This window comes from Podarcis bocagei (assembly GCF_964188305.1).
Source record: "Podarcis bocagei genome assembly, chromosome: 4".
NCBI classification, from domain to species: Eukaryota; Metazoa; Chordata; class Lepidosauria; order Squamata; family Lacertidae; genus Podarcis; species Podarcis bocagei.
Genome location: NC_138128.1, coordinates 95,158,799 through 95,182,472, shown reverse-complemented (window position 1 = coordinate 95,182,472; position 23,674 = coordinate 95,158,799). Strand labels below are relative to the sequence as shown.

Below are 23,674 nucleotides of genomic sequence, written 5' to 3'. Positions count from 1 at the left end.
CTCTCCATGGTGTTCACAGAGGCCTAGCACTTATGACACATTATTTTGTTTGGAGAAGAGGTAAACATCACCTGAGCTGAGAAATTGCATCTTTGCCAAGAAGGCAGAGAGAGAGAGAGCAAAAGAAAACTTGCTCCAACTTTTAATTTTAGCATATATGCTACAGATATACATAGAATAATAGTGAGAAACTTTCTGAGGTTGGAGGAGAGCTTTCTGTTGAAAAGTTGCATTTTAAAAAATCTGAAAATGAGAGACCTTTCACTTTCATCGCTCAATAATGAGAGCCTGATGGCAGAAGAATCAAAGTTACTATTTTCTTAGCGATCATATCCTTGGAACCAAAGTTTTCTCAGAATAGTTATTCTCTTAACCTGAGCATTTATCTTTTCTTTGGCCAAAAAAATTACTGGAAGAATAATTCACTGGGTTTTTTTTTTAATTCTTGTACAGGCTTTCACAATATGAACTGTAAGATTAGCTAGGGGTTGAATTATAGCACTTAAGTATTTATATTTCATCCATTTCACCATACTGTATTAATCTGTAATGTGCAATCTGTAGTGCACAATCATATTTCATTGCAGGGAGTTGGACTGGATAACCCTTATAATCCCTTCCAACTCTATAATTCTATGATTTGTTATATTCTGTTTCCACCATTTCCATTAGTTGAGGTGTGGCTCCTTCACTTGAGTATTATAACTCTATTTATAGCAACAATCAAAGCTTTATAGGGTGCCAGTTTTGCAATAGTTCATCCTAAGATGTGAATCCCATTTTGACAGAAGGGGCACAGAGCAGGGTTGCCCCTTGTCCAATTGTTCTTTGACCTCTCTCTGAACCCCCTGGTGACAGTAATACATAATAATTGAAATATGTGTGGTTTTCTGGAGAGAAAGGTAGAAGAAGAGCCTCTGAGCATATGGTATAACCTTACCAGCATTGTCAAAAGAACTTTGTAAATATGAAAGGGTGGCAGGCCTTAGAATTAATCTGGATAATCTTTACTAATGTATTTCAGTGTACCCAAAATGATCAACTGTGCCTAAAATAATTGGTAAATGTTCCACCAAGTTAAAAGGTTTACTAAAACCTAGGAATCTGGATACCCCAAAACATGAATAAATAAATGCTTTAAATTATGTTCCCTTAGTGAAAAAATTAAAAAAGGACATAGGCAGACAGAGTAAATTACAAAATAAAAAATTCCTTCCAGTAGCACCTTAAAGACCAACTAAGTTAGTTCTTGGTATGAGCTTTTTTGTGTGTGTATCTGAAGAAGTGTGCATGCACACGAAAGCTCAAACCAAGAACTAACTTAGTTGGTCTTTAAGGTGCTACTGGAAGGATTTTTTTTATTTTGACTATGGCAGACCAACACGGCTACCTACCTGTAAATAGAGTAAATTACAGTTATAGGTGTTAGGAAGAACTGTAATGGCACAAATGGTGATACTTCCAAAAAATATATTATTATTTTGAGTTCTCCCCATCCATCTTCAAGCAAGTATTTTGAAAAAAATGGCCGAAAAAAGGGTATCTGTGTTTGGATTTCAGAAAAAGAATCCCAGGTTGGCCATGATTCTAGAAAACTGGGGCAGGGGGCAGATGGGAAATTCCTCCATTTTCGTCGTATTATGATGCTTTTCATTTGGGACAGCTTAGTTTTATTTTGAGAAAGATTGCTTAAAAATGGATTATGTTGCAGCATGAGATGTTACCACATATGGATTTAGAGGTATTAGGTAAAGGTACCCCTGACCGGTCCAGTTGCAGATGACTCCGGGGTTGCGGTGCTCATCTTGCTTTACTGGCTGGGGGAGCCGGCATTCGTCTGCAGACAGCTTCCGGGTGATGTGGCCAGCATGACTAAGCTACTTCTGGCGAAACCAGAGCAATGCACGGAAACGCCGTTTACCTTCCCGCTGGAGCGGTACCTATTTATCTACTTGCACTTTTGGTGTGCTTTCGAACTGCTAGGTGGGCAGGAGCTGGGACTGAATAACAGGAACTCACCCCCTTGCAGGGATTCAAACTGCTGACCTTCTGATCGGCAAGCCCTAGGCTCTGTGGTTTAGATACAAAAAAATCACAAGCCATACACTTTCAATTGGATCAGGATATGGAAAGACATTGCAGGGTCATTTTCTCCAGTATGTTCCCCTCTGTTTCCACTGAGATATTATCCTCAGGTTGTTGATTCTCCTTCATAGAAAACCATTTTTTCTTGGGAAAAGAAAAATTATGTTTAGTTTACAAGATTTGTACATTAATTCTAATCCTATATTCATGGAACAATTTGCCTTGAAGGTGTGGGACCATGGCTGCAGGTTCATCAGTTTAAACCTTGCATCAATGTTTGCAAATATATGCTACTAGGCCTCTAACCAATTTCAAATGAAATGTCCTAAATAAAGGACATCAAGGCAGAGGCTTCATACCGGCTATTTAAGGTGACCTTTTGGACATTACAACAGGTTTGTCGTTCTCATTATAGGAAACAACCCACTTCCTCTTCTTGGCTTAGCATACAAAGACCAGACACCCTGGGTTTGCACTTGCTCGTGTGTTAGGTCTAGTATATAGATCATATTAATGTGGCCGGAAGATCTCAATTATTCAGCAGCAGTTCACTTATAGACCATGCTGACTCTACTCTCAGAGCCTCTCATGTCTTTTAACACTTGGGTCTTTCCCAGTCCCAGAGTTACTCATCTGCTATTTACTTTGTCATTCCAAAATTGAATAAACATGGATCATCTTTCATCAAATATGTTTTGATAAGTGTTACCTGTTGCTTTCCTAATCACGTTTGCTTTATCAGGAAAACAATTGCCCAAGTTTTCTTCAGCCATTGTGTCACTGCTGGAGGATTTTGTACTCTTCCAAAATTTAGCAATACCGAGATTTGCTGTATTCATGTATTTCTGGCTAGCTTTGGCAAAATCTGGAAGATTAGTATCCAAGGGATTGGGGGAAAGAGAGAAAGTGTGGCAGACAAGGAGGCTTTCCAGTTCGGGAAATGTGCAGGTTTCACTCAAGTGCACATATTCAAAAATGCTTAAATCCTTAAATATCAGACTACAGCAGATAGGAGGGGGCTAATCATGAAAGGTACATTCACACATTCACTCTCACACCCACACTTATACAGCTTCCTCTTTGGGAAACCAGCCATTTTCTAAGATTGTGTTTGAGAATCTCTTACAAAGAAATGAATTTGAAATCAAATCATCATCTTGTGCTATTAAATAATGGCACAGATGTGTTTTGAAAAACTTGAATCAAAACATCCAGTTCAGATTGCTGTGCCTTTTCCATTGAAGTATCTAATCATGGGGAAGAGAGTCAAGTTGTAATGTTTTATTACACTTGGCTTTGTGTTAAATTTATTCGTCTACAAGTGGAACACCAAACTAATCTTATTTTTTCTCATGGAATATCTATTCTTAAATGTGCCATATTTTTTGCTCTATAAGACTCACTTTTTCCCTCCTAAAAAGTAAGGGGAAATGTGTGTGCGTCTTATGGAGCGAATGCAGGCCGCGCAGCTATCCCAGAAGCCAGAACAGCAAGAGGGATTGCTGCTTTCACTGCGCAGCGATCCCTCTTGCTGTTCTGGCTTCTGAGATTCAGAATATTTTTTTTTCTTGTTTTCCTCCTCCAAAAACTAGGTGCGTCTTGTGGTCTGGTGCGTCTTATAGAGCGAAAAATACGGTATTTCTTATTAATATTCACCTGCTATATGCTATAGAGATTCTGGAAGCTGCCTGCATCCATGTCAGGTTGCTGTTGCTGAGCAGACAAAATACTAACAAAAAGTTGCCTTTGATGAAATGTCTTCATGGTGTCTGTCCACATATTTCGTCAAGGGGTAACTGGAGATAAATTTGTATATGTGTTTTAGTAATCTGACAGAGAACGCAAACTGCCTGGGGCTCAGAAAGAAACCAGGTAGGCTTGGTGATCTCTCTGTCTCCCTCCCTAAAGATGTGCTTTGAATCCCTAGAAGTCACTTCTGTCTAGGGAATAGAGGGAGTCTAAATGGGGGTGTGATGACAGCCTGCTTGACATACCCAGACTGCCAAGGAGGATGGAATGGGGGGGGGGAGACATTTCCCCCTTCCATTGCAGCATGTATTAATGGTTTCTGTTTGACGCTACTGCACTTGTTTTTCATTTAAATCAGACTGGTTGTGGGTGTTGTGCTTGTCTTGCTCAGATTCTGGAATCCTTTAAACATTTCCCACAAGCTCCTTACCTTGTTGTGGGAGAGTGGGGCTGTGTTTCTAGCTGTTTTTAAAAAATGTAATACACTAGTAAAACCTGCAAAGCGTGAGGAGCAGTTACTGTGCATTCTAGGATTACGGAGACAGGAGACTACCTGCATGGCTGCTTTGCGTGCTCATGGGTGTGTGGCATATGGCTATTTGTGAGTGGGCTTAATGTATGCTTAATACCTGAACGTACAGCGTTATAGTTAAGCAGTGAAGGTGCCGGTGTTTTCTGGGAGCCTGCGGTGGTGACATGATCAGAAACAAGCTAGCTGACATGCTTCATTGCTGCATCTGTTAATTATAACCTCTCTTAGAGGCCAAGTATTGACAGCTTTCACACAGAGCTACCAAAGTAACAGCATATTGCTACCAGTTACATCTCAGCACCTTGTTGCCCTTGGTGCTGCGTCTTGCCTTTCCCAGTTCCCGCTGGTGTGCTTGCTTCCCTGGTAACCATTTGTTTGTTTCACTTGGTGAGGTTTTAGAAAAAGCTGGATACCTACAACATCTAAAGGACCCCTGGCTGTCTGACGGCGTTGTGTACAGTGGTACCATGTGTTACAGACGCTTCAGGTTACAGACACTTCAGGTTACAGACTCCGCTAACCCAGAAATAGTACCTCGGGTTAAGAATTTTGCTTCAGAATGAGAACAGAAATCGCATGGCGGCTGCGCGGCGGCAGCGGGAGGCCCCATTAGCTAAAGTGGTACCTCAGTTATGAACAGTTTCAGGTTAAGAACGGACCTCCAGAACATAGCTGTCAACCTTCCCTTATTTGGTGGGAAACTCCCTTATTCCAGCGCTGTTTTCCGCTGCTATCCCAGATTGTTGATATCCCGTAAATTTCCCGGATTTCAAAGGAAGCAACTCCTCTCTCCCTCCCTGCCAGCCAGGGAGGCTCCTTAACTGCGTTGCTCAGCTGCCCAATAAGGGGTCTGAGAACGACTGGGGTGTGTGTGTGTGGAGCTTGCATGCCTTATACCGATCAAATCGGCCACGTTGCTTGGGGACTCGCCTTTGCTTCAGCGCTTCCCAGCGGTGTGGTGGTTTCCTTGCTGCTGTATCCCTTTGCTGGGTCGCTGCGCTGTGGGAACCACCGCTTGAGGCTTCGTTTGGCTGCTGGCTGGGCTTTCTGCCTTTGGGCCTTTGGCTTGGAGGGGCTCTACTCTGTGTGTGTGTGTGTGTGTGTGTGTGAGAGAGAGAGAGAGAGAGAGAGAGAGAGAGAGAGAGAGAGAGAGAAAATGTGTCACTTAAGCTGATAGTAGAAATGCTGTAGCTTCACACACTTACCTTCACACAATGTGTAATTAACTTGGGGATTTTTTTTTACCGCAGGATGTGGTGAGCTCAGTACTTTAGATTTACAAGGGGATCTGAGAGATGAATGGGAGATACGTTTTGTCAGTATTAATGGACAGCTAAATAGAAACTTAACCCCAAAAGTTAGGACCAAGATTCAAATCCTGACTGGGTAACTTTGCTCACTAGTGACATTGAACCATGAGGACGAGATGGTTGGACAGTGTTCTCAAAGCTACCAGCATGAGTTTGACCAAACTGCGGGAGGCAGTGGAAGACAGGAGTGCCTTGGACGGGTGAGGCTGCTGATCCCTTATTTTGGCTGCTGATCCCTTATTTTTGAGGCTGATGACCCCTTGTTTTCAAATCTGAAAGTTGACAGCTATGCTCCAGAATGAATTAAGTTCTTAACCCGAGGTACCACTGTATATGGAAGCATATGCAATTACCGGTAAATAGCATGCTTCAGAAGCTAGTGCTTGAGTTAAAAGAACAAACCCTGTCTGTGGACTTTCAGCTTAAGAGTAAGAGATACTGGGCCCATGGCATAGGGCAGGGGTAACATTTGCGGGGCCCTCCAGAGGTAGGGCTGCAATTCCCATCAAGCCCCGCCAGTGCAGTAATCGTGGTATTTGCTTAATTATAAGGCATAACAAAGGGAAGCGGGTGGCGCTGTGGGTTAAACCACTGAGCCTAGGACTTGCCGATCAGAAGGACGGTGGTTTGAATCCCTGCGACAGGGTGAGCTCCCATTGCTCGGTCCCTGCTCCTGCCAACCGAGTAGTTCAAAAGCACATCAAAGTGCACGTAGATAAATAGGTACCGCTCCGGCGGGAAGGTAAACAGCGTTTCTGTGCGCTGCTCTGGTTCGCCAGAAGCGGCTTAGTCATGCTGGCCACATGACCCGGAAGCTGTACACCGGCTCCCTCGTCCAATAAAGCGAGATGAATGCCGCAAGCCCAGAGTCGGCTACGACAGGACCTGATGGTCAGGGGTCCCTTTACCTTTACCTTTACCTTTTAAGGCATAACAAACATAGACATTCAGAGTTGAACACCAATTTGGTTCCTAAGTCCTTGGCTGCCAACATAAATAAGGAAGCAGGCAATGTAACACCATCTTCCTTGCCTAATAGCAAAATGTACCCAAATTCACTTAGTGTAACAAAAGTCTTCCTAAGGCTAAACAAAGATTAAGAAATTCCATGAGGATCTTTATAGAGAGGACATTGGTGAACAATACAGTGAACTACTGTATGGCCTGTATAGCTGCCTTTCAGAAGACATAGAAATGTTGTTCCAAAGGTAATTTCTTGTAGCATCTATCCAGAAAGGCACAAGGCATAACACTGAGTTTTAATTCTGTAAAAGCAATTCTCTGTGAAGCTAAGGTAACTGCCTCCAAACAGTTAGCTTTCTGATTAACTGTCTTAATATGTGGATGCAGCTAGAAAATTTCAAAAGAATGGATAAATGGCATATCAAAGAAGCTTTCTCATACACAAGAAACCATAACTGCAATATAGACCATGACTGGATCTTAGTCAGCTCACTCTCAAGTTCTCTAGCAAGTGTAGGCAAAGCAGCAATTGACTTTTGAGAGTGCGCCATAAGCTATAGAAAACAGACATGAAAATGGGAGAGTTTACATTCTGCTCTAGAAATTTAAGAGTCGAACTTGTATTCTAGCCTGTTTCAGCCCACTTCTGCACTGCCATATGCTGCACTGGTACCAACAGGTAAAGGAGATACTTTCTTAAGAAAGAAATTTTGAAGCTTCTCCAACTCCTGGACCTCCGGAGCTAAGACCTCACATTTCTATACCAGTGGGTACACCACATTGGTGTGGCAGGAGAGGATGGCAAGCGTGGTGGAAAGGTTCATGGAGAATTGAAGAAACAGTTAAACATTTCACTATGGCATAGTATCAGAATAATTTTTTGGGGCTATACAACCAGAAACAATGTCTCTCCAAGCGCATTGGCTATTCTTCTACAGTTCTCCATGATATATTGTTGTGAACAAGGATTTTCAACTCTGACAAATATGAAAGATCAGAAAAGAGAAAGGCTTCTCTGTGTCGATGAGGAGATGGGAATTTGTCTCAAATTAGATAATTATAAATGAGATTACATGGCAAAATCAGGCTCACACCTCTCATTGAGTTTGTATGCATACTTAAGGTCAGTGCTTTTTTTTTCCTAGAAGAAAAAGGTGCCATGGGCATTTCCGGCAAGAGGGGAGGTGGAGGCGGCTGTGGTGATGGAGGGGGAGGAGGAAGAAGATTGAAGAAAGAAGAAGGAAGAAGGAGAGAGAGGCAGAGAGGGCTGCTTGCCTGCCTGTATGCCTGGGGGCTCGCCTTGCACCTTGGCAGCAAGTGAGGCTATGCAAGGCAAAGTGGTCTGCAGATGATTGGGCTGGGGTGGGGAAGGCGGCAGAACTGGGTTTGCCTCGCTGCCACCATCCCAACAAGGGACATGGCAGAGGCTGGGAAAGGGGGGCGCACTCAGCACTCACAGGGCTTTCCTCCCCTTCAACTCTGCCGCCAAGGGGACAGGGAGGATGTCAGGAGCAGCGCTGGAGGGTGGAGACCCATGGGACGTTCCAAGCCTGCACCGGTTTGTGCCAGGCCAGGGAGAGGGGGTCCTCCCAGCCCTTTCGGCAGCGCCATCCTGTGGTGGATGTTGCACCTTCCTGGGGTGGTTGGTGATAAGCCCTGACAGCAATTGTTGTTGTTGTTGTTTAGTCGTTTAGTCGTGTCCGACTCTTCGTGACCCCCTGGACCAGAGCATGCCAGGCACTCCTGTCTTCCACTGCCTTCCGCAGTTTGATCAAACTCATGCTGGTAGCTTCGAGAACACTATCCAACCATCTTGTCCTCTGTCATTCCCTTCTCCTTGTGCCCTCCATCTTTCACAACATCAGGGTCTTTTCCAGGGAGTCTTCTCTTCTCATGAGGTGGCCAAAGTATTGGAGTCTCAGCTTCAGGACCTGTCCTTCCAGTGAGCACTCAGGGCTGATTTCCTTCAGAATGGAGAGGTTTGATCTTCTTGCAGTCCATGGGACTCTCAAGAGTCTCCTCCAGCACCAGAATTCTTTGGCGATCAGCCTTCTTTATGGTCCAGCTCTCACTTCCATACATCACTACTGGGAAAACCATATCTTTAACTATATGGACCTTTGTTGGCAAGGTGATGTCTCTGCTTTTTAAGATGCTGTCTAGGTTTGTCATTGCTTTTCTCCCAAGAAGCAGGCGTCTTTTAATTTCGTGACTGCTGTCACCATCTGCAGTGATCATGGAGCCCAAGAAAGTAAAATCTCTCACTGCCTCCATTTCTTCCCCTTCTATTTGCCAGGAGGTCATGGGACCAGTGGCCATGATTATGCCTTTAGTTCCCTCCTCCTTGTTTTCCTTTTTTCCTGCTTGGATGATAACTTGTGCATTTTGCTCTTCCTTCCCCTGTTTGCTCTTTTTCAAACTTCTGTTCAGTATGATGAAGATGAGGGGGTTAAGTTGCATACCTGACTGCAGCAGTCGCTATATTCCAACTCAACTCTTCAGATTGCTCATATGCTTATGTTCAAGTACCCAGCCAAATTGGGATCCAGATGGCTAAGATCAGAGAGTTACAAAGATATCACAGTTTTCTTTTTGTACTGCAAAAGCTCGTTGTATTATTTATTGAATAATCACACCTAGCAATTGTGTATATAGAGTTTTTAAGCATCCAAAACATTTATTATATATATTTATATTCCGCCTTTTCCCCAGAGTGGGACTCAAGGCAACTTACAGATAATACTACAAAATCACAGATAAAATAGAAAAACCTAAAAACAGAAAATTCTTATAGCAGGCATATTACAGATTGGGATGGTTGGTGGATGAAGCTGAGAGTTTCTGGTTGACATGAAATTTGAACCTTGGACATTTTATTCTTTAGCTGCTGTTCCTGTTTTGTTTTTTGTTTGCATAATCTACTACTGATGCTTAATCCTCTTGCTTGAGAAATTTAGGCTGTTAATAACCCCAGGTACAACATTAAGTAGTCTCAGAAACTTCCCCAATGTAGAACTAAATGAACCTTTCACATAACCGTATCTTTATATAGCTATCCCTGTTTGATTCCATTCTATCTTATGTATCATATGGAGAAATCAGTCATGCTTGTTGGATGCATATTGTCATTATAATAAAAGTCAGGAAAATAACAAGAGTTTCATGAGTCACTGTTCAATCTGGAATGTGCATGAGATGCTAGCCTAGAAGAAAAACTCCACTCGTAGGTGTAAGGAACATAATGTGGTAACAGCATGCTTTTGGAGACATTGTGCTTTTAGAAATAATAATTCTCTAAAATTTCCTGGTGGAACGACAGTTTCATATACTGAATAGGCTTTGAGTGATCTGCTCTTAGCCAAAGTTCATTAGGGCCAACGTGTGATACAAAAAAAGGGAAATTGCTTCTATGCTTCTGACCTTGATTCTCAGCTAGAACACAAGCTTCTTTATATAAGGTTCAATACCTATGAACATTATACGAGAGGGGTACACAAATGTCCCTTTCCTGGCAAGTTTCTAGAACTAACTTACAATAGCTGTCAGAAATATATTTACCTCGACCTGTTTTCAGACTTGGTGGCAGCACTTTTTATCTTAGGCCTGGATTCAACACCACACTACTAGGCCTGGGTGATGTAGCGATACATCGTCCTGGACTGGTTTGAGGGCCAGAGCACGATGGCGCCTTCACTCAGTGGTACACCACATGTGAAACCACTGTTACTCCTAAGGTGCCATTGCGCTCTGGTCCTCAAACAGAGGAAGTAATGATTGCGTGGCACCAGAGCCGACGGAACACGTTTTTCCCTCGGTGCACCGGGTGCTGGTGGCAGAGGGACTCCCTTCACTGACAGTGTCTGGAATGACCTTTATCAGCCATCGGTGCCTCACAGGGCTAGGGCTGATAGAGCTCGTTCCTCTGCATTCCAGGCGCTGTCCAAGACGAATGGGAGTTTTTTAAAGGTGAAATATTGAAGGTCCAAAGGCAGAGAGTTCCAACAAGAAAGGAAAGTGAGAGGCATCTAAAGAAACCAGTGGATAAGGAGCTGGCAGAAGAGCTGAGATTTAAGATGGGCATGTGTAAGAAACGGAAGAAAGGGGGAATCCCAGAGGGGCCAACAACTGCAGGGTGAATATCAAAATATATGTAAAAAAATTAAAATTGTCTAGTAGCACCTTAAAGACCAACTAAGTTTGATCTTGGTATAAGCTTTTGTGTGCGTGCACACTTCTTCAGAGGCACACTTCTTCAGGGTGGAGCTGTTGTCATCATGAACAAAACTGATTACATCCAGGAGGTTCACAGACAACTCTCCAATAGGGCCTTTTTTAAAAAAACTGGACTCAGACCCCACACAGGAATACAAAAAAGAACTGAACAAGATAGTTAAAGAGCTAGCCCCACACATCCAAGAACAGATCCCCTCAAACACACCAACAGAACCTCGACCAGGAACCTTCTATCTTCTACCCAAATACACAAACCAGGAAATCTAGGACACCCCATCATCTCAGGTATTGGCACTATCACAGGAGGTGTTTCTGGATATATGGACTCTGATCTGAAACCGTATGCCATCAGTGCTCCTAGCTACGCATGTGCCACCACAGGTATCTGAAGAAGTGTGCACGCACACGAAAGCTTATACCAAGAACAAACTTAGTTGGTCTCTAAGGTGCTATTGGGCAATTTTTATATATATTTCGACTGCGTCAGACCAACACGGCTACCTATCTGAATCTAGAAGGGTGGATATCAGGCAGGCTTAAGCTCAGGATGAGCTCAGGCTTGCAAGAAAGTTATTTACACCTTGATTTGTAATTGTTTCTTTAAAATCATTTCTTGATTTTTTTTAAAAAAATTAAAATTCTAGGGAATTTGACACTAGAAGTTTGCATTCATTTTGCTTGTCGATCTGTACTATATCCGTTTTAGGTGGGGTTGATAAGAACTATACAGAGCCAATACCTAGGGGCTGAGGATTCTTTGTCCCCCATTAAAATATTTGAGGGGGGCAGCCTCCCCCCAGTTGATGGGCATTGCATTCAAATGGTGTGCATGCACCACATCATGTGATCAATTATTCAGGGTAGGGCTTACCTGCCCCCCCCATATTTTATTCAAGTTGGCACCTCTGACAGGATATCTAATACAACCAAACTATTATGACCATACAGTGGTGCCTCGCAAGACGAAATTAATTTGTTCCGCAAGTTTTTTCTTCTTGCGAGTTTTTCGTCATGCGAAGCACGGTTTCCCATAGGAATGCATTGAAAATCAATCAATGCGTTCCTATGGAGACCGTCCGGGGACAGAGGGGAAGCGCCGTGCGCCTTCCCCTCTGTCCCCGGACCTGTTTAAAGCAAGGGGCAGCGGGGAGAAGATCGCTTCTCCCCGTTGCCTGCCCCGCAATCTCCGGGGACAGAGGGGAAGGCGCACGTGCACCTTCCCCTCTATCCCCTCTTTTGAAGCAAGGGGCGGAGGGGAAAAGATCGCTTCTCCCTGTTGCCGCCCCTTGGTTCAAAAGAGGTCCGGGGACAGCGGGGAAGACGCGCTGCGCTTCCCCGCTATCCCAGGAGCTTGCGGGGCAAGCTTCGTTTTGCGAAGCAAGCCCATAGGGAAATGCGTCTTGCGAAGCAGCTAAGAAAACGAAAAACTCCTTCGTCTAGCGAGTTTTTCGTCTTCCGAGGCGTTCGTCTTGCGGGGTACCACTGTATGTTGTTTTTACTGGTTTTTAATTTCCTTTCTCTTTCTTTTAGGCTTCAGATTGAAGAGTCTTCTAAACCTGTAAGCTGGACTATGCAGCTGGACAAAGCTGTAACCACTAACTACAAACCTGTGGCTAATCATCAATATAATGTGAGTTACTTTTCATGCTAGCCTTTATTGTAGTTCTTAAACTAATATTGCCAAATCACTAGGTGGTTAGTTCAACTCAAGATACGAAATTCAGCACTCAGTCCAACTGTAATATGTGTTTAAGTTGACCTATTAAGTCTTCTGTATTATACAACAGCGTAAGAGCATACTTCTATAAATCCATTTTAAAAAATCCTGTGCATACCCTTTTTTAAAAAAAATTTGCTTTCAACTTGTTATTGGAAGAGGTTCAGTTGATTTTTACAGTTAGCAAATACCTCAACATGTTTTAATTGAAGGAGAGGTATAATCGGCACAACGCCAGGTCAGCCTTGTGGCACAATAAAACAACATTAAAGCAAATGATTGGATTAAAGAATAGTTCAGCAGCAGTTAGTGCAATGAAACACCCAGTGAAGTGGCAGGAATGAATTTTTTTAAAAAAATAATACGATTGTAAACATGATCAAATAGGACTGTTTTGACCTGCCATCTGAACATGCTCAAAAGCATAATGGGATGCTGCTGCTGAAAAAATATTCCTTCCAAATGTATAATAATAATAATAATAATAATAATAATAATAATAATAATAATAATTTATTGCTTATACCCCGCCCATCTGGCTGGGCTTCCCCAGCCACTCTGGGCGGCTTCCAAAAAAATATTAAAATACTATAATACATCAAACATTAAAAGCTTCCCTAAACAGGGCTTCCTTCAGATGTCTTCTAAAAGTCTGGTAGTTGTTGTTCTCTTTGACATCTGGTGGGAAGGCGCCACTACCAAGAAGGCCCTCTGCCTGGTTCCCTGTAACTTGGCTTCTCGCAGTGAGGGAACCGCCAGAAGGCCCTCGGTGCTGGACCTCAGTGTCCGGGTAGAATGATGGGGGTGGAGACACTCCTTCAGATATACTGGACCGAGGCCGTTTAGGGCTTTAAAGGTCAGCACCAACACTTTGAATTGTGCTCGGAAACGTACTGGGAGCCAATGTAGGTCTTTCAAGACCGGTGTTATGTGGTCTCTGCGGCTGCTCCCAGTCACCAGTCTAGCTGCCGCATTCTGGATTATGTAGGTAGGTAGGTGTTTGGCAGTCCCCAGTGCATTACAGAGTTGAGGGGCAGCCTCTATATACATGTTTTCTGTGCATCTGTGCAGTCCCTACTTAATAAGGAATTTGTGTTATAATAGAGACCATGATGGAACATGAGACAGAGGCAGTGTCTCAGAGCTAATGTAGCATAGTGGCCAGGAGGCTGAACCGTGCGGTAATAGGGAAATCCCCAGTTCAAATCTTGCCTCTGCCAGGAACACTCAGTAGGTGACGTCATGAGCTCTCACCAGGACTTAAGCTCTCCTTGTGTGGGCGTGTATCTGCTCTCCAAATACATAAAAGAGAAAATGGCCAGCACAGTCATTTTCTCAGGAGAAGGCTCAAGCGAGCCGATGCAGGGATATATCTGTTTTCATTAGGTAAATGTTTTTTGTTTCCTGAGCATTGCCTGAAGATGAACACACCACAATAAGAGACATCACTGAAGAAATAAAATAATGTTGGCAGGTGCTGGTCTTCTATCACCATCGACTTAGAACTAAAATATCACTTTATAGATGCATTTTGATCTTTCTAAGCTCCTGCCTGCAAGAAAATACTGACTGTGCATGCAATTCTCTTCCTGAGTTCACAGTTTTAAGAGGACATGAAATAAAGCTTTCCACAAGGTCAATGCACAAGACAGTCCTCCCCCTCCCACTTAAAATGATATTTTGAGGGGGGGGGGACTGTGGTGTGCATTGACCTTGTGGAAAGCTTTTTGAATGTCCAAGTACACTATGTCAGCTGGAGATCACTGCTATATGCTCTCTCAAAGAAATCCAGCGGGTTCATGAGACAGGAGAACATAATCCTCTCTTGCCTACGTGTCAAGCCCTTTAATCTTATGTTCCTAAAGCTGTGATGAGCCTAGAATCCAACCTCTGCTTAAAAACCTCCAAGGAAGGAGAATACACAGCCTCCCAAGGGAGACTCCCACTGTTGAACAGCTCTTACTGTCAGAAAGTTCTTCCTGGTGTTTTGTCGGAATCTCATTTCTTGTAAACTTGAATCCAATAGAATTGTAGTGTTGGAAAGGGACCCTGTGGGTCATCTAGTCCAACCCCCTGAAGTGCAGAAATCTCAAGTAAAGTGTACATAACAGGTACATTTGACAAGTTATATAAAAGAAACAATTGGTCTTTTTTAAGGAATTAATTGTGATTGCTGCTACTTATAGTAAAATAATTCTTCTGTGGAACTAGAAACATTGCCCTAGGCAATTGGCTGCTCTCAGATTCAAGGAATGACAGTGCAAAGCATAAATGGGACTTTGCTCTGTTTTATAATTTGGTTTATCTTTCATTGTGCCTCAACTAAGAGTTAAGAAGATTCTTATTTATACCAAAGCAGAACTGATTTGACACACACACCCCCGCCACGCTTTGTTCCTTGCAGCTACAAATTCCAATGGTGGTTCTCCTGGAGTGGGTTAAAAACACCATTTTAAAATTATGCCATTTGGATTAACAGATTGATTATGAAAAGAAGAAAAAGGAAGATGGAAAGAGGGCTCGGGCTGAAAAGCAGCAAGTACTGGACATGCTTTTTTCAGCCTTTGAAAAACATCAGTATTACAACATTAAGGACTTAGTGGACATAACTAAACAGCCGGTGGTAAGTGCTTCTTCTGAAAATGGATGCCATTTGTCACTGATAAATACATTAACTTATTAAGACAAATTCTTTAGTATGTAACATGTGCATAACATGCCTTGTAAATGAATCAGCACATACAGCTTTGTTTGTTTCCAATAATAGACATTGCAACTGCATGTTTAAAAATAACCAAAGCTGTGCAAATTGGTTACGTTTTGTTGTTCTTCCTGATCGGTGTATAAACCACAAGTTCTGAAACACAACAAAGTAACTCTTCACATGTCGGGGATTAAGTGAGAAAAGTTTAGATTCAGATTTCAAGCCTTTTAGAATTTGTTGCTAGCACGTCAGTCCTCTTGATCTAGAATTCTGTCTAGGGTATGGAGTTCCAGTGCATAGAATCATAGAATGGAAAAGTTGGAAAGGACTCTGAGAGTCACCTAGTCCTAGTCCAACTCCCTCCAGTGCAGGAAATCTCAACTAAAGCATCCATGATGATTCCCATTTCTGTCAAAGCCAAATTCTACCCATAATGGACAGAGTTTGCAGCACATGGACTGTAGGTGAGACTGTTTTTAAGAGCAAAGTTTGCCATCTGCTCCTTGAAGACAGCTGGAGGAGGGGAATTGAGCCTTTCTCCTCTCCCACCCCCTTGTGGGGGAAACTGAGTTACTGAACGTGGGATTATTATTGCAAGGCCTCTACTAGCACTTACTGCCCATAATGATTGCAGGTATGTCACTAGCTAATAATAGTTACAGAATCTGAAAGACCTTGGAACTGGGAATCAGGTAATGAGCAGATATAATAGGGTCAACAGAGCTTGAATGGTCTGCAAGAGATTCAGTAAGGAGCCACAATAGCCCTGGCAAAGTTTGTGCCTGATGTACAACATCAACAAACCTGGGATAGCTCAGATAGCATGAGACTCTTAATCTTTGGGTCATGGGTTTGTGCCCCACGTTGGGCAAAATATTCCTGCATTGCAGGGGGTTGGATTAGATCAGGCATCCCCAAACTCAGCCCGCCAGATGTTTTTGGCCTACAACTCCCATCATCCCTAGCTAACAGGACCAGTGGTCAGGGATGATGGGAATTGTAGTCCCAAAACAGCTGGAGGGCCAAGTTTGGGGGTGCCTGGATTAGATAATCCTTGTGGTCCCTTCCAACTCTCTAATTTCATGATTCTATGGGTCTTCCTCATAAAGTTGTGCTTTGCAGGAAGAGCAAAGCTTTCATTCTCATCCATTATCTCCTTTGAAACAGTTTGCCTTCTGTAAAAATAGGCATTCATGGCCTCTTTTTAAAAAAATGTATATTATTGGATTTTTAAAAAAATGTCAGTTAACAATAGTGAACACAAAAAACCTAGAAACACTTACTAAATATGAAATATGGAGCTTTGGCAAGTGTAAAAGGTAAGTATCACATAAGGATTGTAGTCTCCTCACTTCCAATATAGGCAGTCAAAGAAAGGTGGTGTTCCTAGTTTTTCTTCCATGTGATGTTGGCTGTTGGAAACCATGCTCAGTCAATTTTACAAAGTCAATAAAGGGATGCCATGCTGTGTAGAAAGTGTTGGTTTCTTCCCTGGTGTGGTGCTTCCTTTGTAGAACGGTTAATTTGTCCATAAATGTCCCATTCTTGTGAGAACCAGGCTTCAAACAGGTTTGTACCTAGAGATTTTCAGTATTTTGCTATCACTAATTTAACTGCTGTTAGTAAGTGCTGAATGAGCTTTGAGAATGAGAAATGCTGAAGAACGTGTCCCATTCAGTCTCACTGAACCTTGGGCCTGTGTGTTGCAGCATATTGACCCAAGATGTGCTTACATCAAAGGAACATAAAAATGCAAAAAGAGATTGCCAGTTCAAGCAATCAAATGCATTAACTGCATCTCAAGTTAATATAACAGTAGGTTCTGAACATAACTGACCCTCCCAATATTGTATTGCAGTGTCCTCTATTAGGAAATGCTATATAGATCTTTGTTTTATGAATTGAACCATTTGTCAGACAGGAGTTGTGTAGCAGGCCTTTAAGAAAAATTTCCCATCAGGCCCACTCTAAAGTGCAAATTTTGACAGTGATTCTGATCCTGCACATCTTCAAGCTGCAGTTTTATGTCAGATGGCTCTGTTCTTCATACTGAATTCCATGTCTTTATTTGCTATTGTGGATACACTGGGTGAATTGAAAAATATTCTTAGTGGTTTTAATGCCTTATCCCAGTCATCAGCTAATTCTTTTTTAATTAAAGCAATCAAGGCTGCCGTGTCAATTGTGCCTTCCAGTCTCTCTGGGTTGTTGTTTTCATTATCCTGAGGCTGCGTCACCATATTGGGCTTGACAGAGGCCTGTTATTGCGGTTCTTCAGTAGTGTGAGACAGAAGTGAAAATCAGTCGTCCACAGTGTTGTTTTGTAATTCTTGGATTCTAGAGCTCATAGCCCACCTGGAGCTATTGAGTATCACAGAACTGTAGAGTTGGAAGGGACACCAGTGGTCCATCTAGTCCAATCCCCTGCAATGCAGGAATCTCAACTAAAGCAAACATGGCAGATGGCATACAGACAGACAGACATCCTTGTCATCTTGGAAAAAAGTGACAAGTGGGCTACATCAGCATTCTGTCCTAGGCCCATTGTTGTTCAACGCCTATATAAATTACTTGGATGAAGGAATTGAGGTGATGCTCATCAAATTTGCAGATGGCGCCAAACTGGGAAGTTGTAGCTAAGACCACAGAAGACAGAACCGGGATTCAAAATGACCTTAACGGATTGGAGAGCTGGGCCCAAGCAAGAACCAGCTGCACAAATATAATATGGGGGACACCCGGCTTGCTAGTAGTACATGTGGAAAGGATTGAGGGGTTTTGGTAGACCACAAGCTTAACATGAGTCATCAGTGTGATGCAGCAGCAAAAAAGGCTAATGCTATTCTCGGCTGCTTCAACAAAAGTCTAGTGTCCAGATCAAGGGAAGTGATAGTACTGCTCTGTTCCACCTTTGACCATACCTGGGTTACTGTGTCCAATTCTGGGCACCACAATTTAAGAAAGATGTTGACAAGCTGCAACATGTGCCAGGGAGGGCAACCAAGATGACCAAGGGTATGGAAAACAAGCCTTGTGAGCAGTGGTTGAAGGAGGTATATTTAGCCTAGAAAAGAGGAAAGTGAGAGGACATATGATAACCATCTTCAGATATCTCAAGGGCTGTCACATGGAAGAGGGAACACACTTTTTTCCCCTCCTGCTCTGGAGGGTAGGACTTGAACCAATGGCTTCAAGTTACAAGAAAGGAGATTCTGAGTAAACATCAGTGAGAACTTTCTGACAGGAAGAGCTGTTTGACAGTGGAACGGTCTCTCTCAGGAGGCTGTGGACTCTCCTTCCTTGGAGATTTTAAAGCAGAGGTTAGATGGCCACATGCCATGGATGGTGTAGTTGAGATTCCTGCGTTGTGGGGGGTTGGATAAGATGTCCCTTGGGACCCCTTCCAACTCATCAACCCTACAGTTCTGTAATTCTTTGATTCTGTGATAGATGCTTTGAGTACTCCAAAGTGTGTCCAAATGCTTCTGCGAATCCTTCTGTCATTCTGAGCCATTTATATTTCTCACTTGTATTTATCATACTTGTAATATCTGAAAGGGACGCGGGTGGCGCTGTGGGTAAAACCTCAGTGCCTAGGACTTGCTGATCGTATGGTTGGTGGTTTGAATCCCCGCGGCGGGGTGAGCTCCCGTCGTTCGGTCCCAGCTCCTGCCCACCTAGCAGTTCGAAAGCACCCCTAACTGCAAGTAGATAAATAGGGACCGCCTACTAGCGGGAAGGTAAACGGCGTTTCCGTGTGTGGCTCTGGCTCGCCAGAGCAGCTTCGTCACACTGGCCACGTGACCAGGAAGTGTCTTCGGACAGCGCCGGCTCCTGGCCTCTTGAGCGAGATGAGCGCGCAACCCTAGAGTCGGTCACGACTGGCCCGTACGGGCAGGGGTACCTTTACCTTTACCTTTAATATCTGAAAAGTAATACTCAGGGCTTGAATGTTTATGAACTCTTTAGCTCCCCAAAATATGCTCTTATTATGCTGTATGAACAGCTTACACTTTATTTAAAAATCTGTATTGAGGATCATTAATAGCTTTCTTGTAACCAAATGCATTTTTATAAAATGCATTTTTGGCAGTCTTCTGTGCTGCAAGTACAATCTTACTGCCATTATCACCATTTTGTTTTCTCGAAAAAAACAAAACCTAACTGTCAAGGGAACAATTTAAGCAGGAACAATTTAACAAGCATCCTTTTAAAAGCAAAAGTGTGAAAGTACATTTCTATGGATTTGAACAAATAAATCTTAACAAATCTTGTGGTTAACTCTTAAGCCAGCATTTACAAAAATGTTGGGAATTGGTTTGGTGGCAAATTCAGGAACCGCAAGATAGACATTATGGGGTTCTATCCTGGCCAGGTTCTTCTGGGCCTCCCAGTTCACACTTCTTTTCCTTGGAGAATTCCAGAGAACTTTTCCCTGGGGTGAGAATTGTCCCCAGAATACCAAATGGAAAGGGAATAAAAAGCTGTCGTGCCAAGTTTCCATGGAAAATGGCAAAGTATTGTCATTATCCATAAGCCATAAAATTCACCTCACATGATAAAGGCCATGTTCTTCCACATGTTTGTTTGCTGCATGTGGTGATCTTCCTCTGTAGAGGCATCTGTTGGGGGGAAATAAGATCTGTGACCCACATATGGGTAATTAACAACAGAATTGGCCAGATTCCTGGATTCTCTCCAGCAGGAGAGAGGCTGCAGCAAAGTTTAAAACAGTTGCAGAGTTCAGCAGAAGCATAGCTTGGGAATGTAGGTTGTTAGACCCCTTTTCATATCTTATTTCAGTTTTGGTGCTTGCCCCTCTCTCTACCCCTCTCACAATGAACAGACCACACAACTGTTACGTAAGTTTAAAAGCTTTACTGACAAAATCCAAAGGTCTGGTTCACACGTTATTCCATGTCGCAGCAAGAAGAACACAGGTACAGAATACAGAAAGATTATTACAAGCATGCGTTCTGAACTTGGAGCAAACTCAGACATGTCCTTTCTGGTTGGTTACATGGCATGAAGAGAGAGTGAGGAAAGGAAAGTGAATAAGAAGCATGACCTGAGTCTAGCAATGCAACTCTGTGGTCTTAACCCCTTCATGCACTAACTAACAGTTACGCATAGTTATGTTTGACATTAATTTTGTACAGCACTCCTCATCTTTTGCTCTCCCAGAACAGCCTGCTCTGCTCTGTCCAGAAATTTTTCATCTTCCCTGATAGCTCAAAGTGCCTCAAGGGGTTGTACCTTCTCCTCCAGCAGGGCAGCCACTTGCTGCAGGTAAAGCTGTGTAATTCCTCAGGTAGAAAAATAAACAAGCCACTGGCACGGCTGGTCACTGCAGCAGCTCTCGCTATCCATGTCTCTTGCTCCAATGCACTCCAACACAACACTTCAGCTTTTTCCTGCGAAACACCTTCACAAACACCCCTGTTTGCAATCTCCCAGTGATGTAGAAATGGGGTTTGCTAGCTCCATCTCACTTCCTTTCGCAGCAGTAGTTCCTCTCCCTCAGACCGTGTGCTGTAGTACAGCACATGGCCAAGAACACACAAAAGCACACAAGCAAGCTTTCAAGCAGCAAGCAACCAGCCTTAGATAAGCAACCAGCCTTAGCCCCAAAGGCACAAGCTCACTTTGTTCTGTCTTTTCCACCAATGCCTCTCAAATCTTCCAGTTTACTGGCCCTGTTTGCCAGCTCCCAGAGACTGAGAACCAGGCTTCCTCCACCTCGGCCCTCCAGATGTTTTGAGACTACAATTCCCATCATCCCTGACCACTGGTCCTGCTAGCTAGGGATGATGGGAGTTGTAGGCCAAAAACATATGGAGGGCCGAGTTTGAGGAAGCCTGCTGAGAACAGTTATGTAGAACCGAGTGAGTGGATTAGAGCAGGGATGTCCCACAGGTTGATCGCAATCTACTGGTCGATCCCTGTGAGGCTTTGGTTGATTGCGGTCGATCGCTGGCCCTTCCCCCTCGCCCTGCCCTCCATCATTGTTGGAGAAGGGAAGACAGAGTTTACAAACTGGGGCTGTTACCCCCCCAGCGATCCTTCGGTGACTTGCTGTTTCTCTTTGACACCAAAATAATGTAAAAATGTTGCGCCCCTAAAAAAGCTAAGCAACTTATGCCTCCCGAACCCCCTAAAAAAACCTTTGACCTGAACCCCTAAAAAATGGGGATAGATCACTGCTAGTTTTTAATTCTGTGAGTAGATCACAGTCTCTTGGAAGTTGGCCACCCCCGGATTAGAGAAAGGAAGGTTGCGTCATGTTGAGACAAGTTCATTGCTTTTCTTCTGATTGAAAGTTTTCTCAGCACTTGTTAAACAAGGTGAAATTAATCTTAGTATTCAAAGCTTTTGCTTAGCCAGTTTTCCAAGCCCTTTCAGTGCTGTATTAAAATTAATTTCTAAGTACTTGCTTTTCCCAATTTAGCTACTCAAAATGTGCCCTTTTCTGCTGTCAGTTTGTTAGCTTTATCTTTGTATTCTTTTTCATCTCTGCAAAGTACCTGATTTGGCTGCTTTGTGCTTGACTGTCTGTTGATTACTAGATGTCAGTAATTAGCTTGTAAAGCTGGCAGCTTGACAGACTAGGTTAATTTCATTTAGGCATTGTTAATGGTCCTCTTGGGCAATTTTATTTTGGCAGCATTTGTTCCTGACAGCTCAGGACTTTGTGGAAAGCATGGCCTCCATGGGGCTCTCCCTGAATAAATCTGGCCCTAAGCCAATGGCTTAGATCTGGTGTTTACCTCTGTCGGCGTGCGTGATCCGACACGTAAGTTCCAGTGGAACAAAAGAAGTGCCATGGTCAAATTACTTCCTGGTGCAACTAGACTTCTCTGCAGGGAGGTGGGACCAGTTTGATTGTCCGCCCTTGCCACTTAATGGATCCAAATGGCTTCCAGAGAGTGGTAGCCTCTCAGCTGGTGGCCCACTGGAATGTGGAGTTAACCAGGGCTATCGACTGTCTGGCTCTAAAGCGCCCTCCAAATGCATGGAGCTCGAATGGTTCTGTGGTATTCCCCAGGACTGAGGACGATGAGATAATCACTGAGATGGCTAGAGTGACAGTAGTGAAAGACTCATTCTGAATTGAACTGAACATCAAGCTTACCAAGCGGCAAAGGCAAAGAACACCTTCATTGCTGTCCCCATTACATCAGCAGAAAACAGTTGCAGGAGACTCTTTCCGGTAGTTCGTAGAACCACCTTCGTCATCAGGGACCAGTAAGAACTCCCAAGTACTCCTGCAATGATTTTGCAAAGTTTTTTGCAGATAAAATTGGTTGAATCTGGAAGGCGGTAAATTCCACCATGGTAGCAAGGCCAGGGCGGGAGAGTGCCAGCTCTCTATCTAGTCAAGTTGTAGGGGATCAGTTTCAACCTGTTACCTCTGAGGATGTGGAGAGGCTGCTTGGATGAGTAAAACCAACCACCTTTCTTCTCAACCCTTTCCTATTCTGGGATCCGTGGGTTGGTGAATGCTTCCCTCTTGGAGGGAGCCTTCCCAGACCCCCTTAAAGAAGCGGTTATCAAACCACTTATTTTTAAAAAACCCATCTTTGGACCCCACCACTATAGCCAATTATCATCCAGTCTCTTGGACAAGGTGATCAAGTGGGTGGTCGAAGAAACAACTCCTGGCATGTCTGGACTCTTTAGACCCCTTCCAATCAGGTTTCAGGCCCAATCATGGGAACGTCCTGTGTGGGTGTCTGGAGGCAGTTGAAGGATGGGTGGATGGAGGTTGATGGAGGTTGAATCACAACAAAACAGAAGTACTGTTTCTTGGGGACAGAAAACGAACAGGTGCAGGGGATTCCCTGGTCCTGAATGGGGTAACTGTGCCCCTGAAAGACCAGATGTTCAGCCTGGGAGTCATTCTGGACTCACAGCTGTCCATTGTGGCATAGGGCAACTGTCTACCAGTTCCATCTGGTATGCCAGCTGAGACCCGGAATACCGTTGGAGCTGAGAGTGGTACATGCCCTGGTTATCTCTTGAACTAATGCAATGCACTCCACATGGGGCTACCTTTCAAGGTGACTCAGAAACAACCAACCCAGAATGTGGCTGCCAGACTGGTGACTGGTAGTGGCTGCTGGGACCATATAACACTGGTCCTGAAAGATCCACATTGACTCCCAGTACGTTTCCAAGCACAATTTAAAGTGTTGGCGCTGACCTTTAAAGCTCTAAACGGCTTTGGCCTTGTATACTTGAAGGGCCCTGTATACCTCAGCCCGGACACTTGAGGTCCAGCTTCGAGAGCCTTCTGGTGGTCCTCTCACAGTGAGAAGTGAAGTTATAGGGAACCAGGCAGAGAGCCTTCTCAGTAGTGGTACCTACCCTGTGGAATGCCT

The 23,674-nt window shown here is 43.6% G+C and overlaps 1 protein-coding gene across 1 annotated transcript in view; it reads left to right on the top strand.

Annotated features, from left to right (window-relative positions):
• The window catches only part of GTF2F2 (general transcription factor IIF subunit 2), a 62,738-nt gene that overhangs the window by 32,332 nt on the left and 6,732 nt on the right, over positions 1 to 23,674 (top strand). Inside the window, exons 7-8 of the mRNA XM_081191852.1 lie at positions 12,403 to 12,502; positions 15,069 to 15,212. Coding sequence (XP_081047978.1) covers positions 12,403 to 12,502; positions 15,069 to 15,212 — 244 coding nt within the window. The remainder of the gene's footprint in view (positions 1 to 12,402; positions 12,503 to 15,068; positions 15,213 to 23,674) is intronic.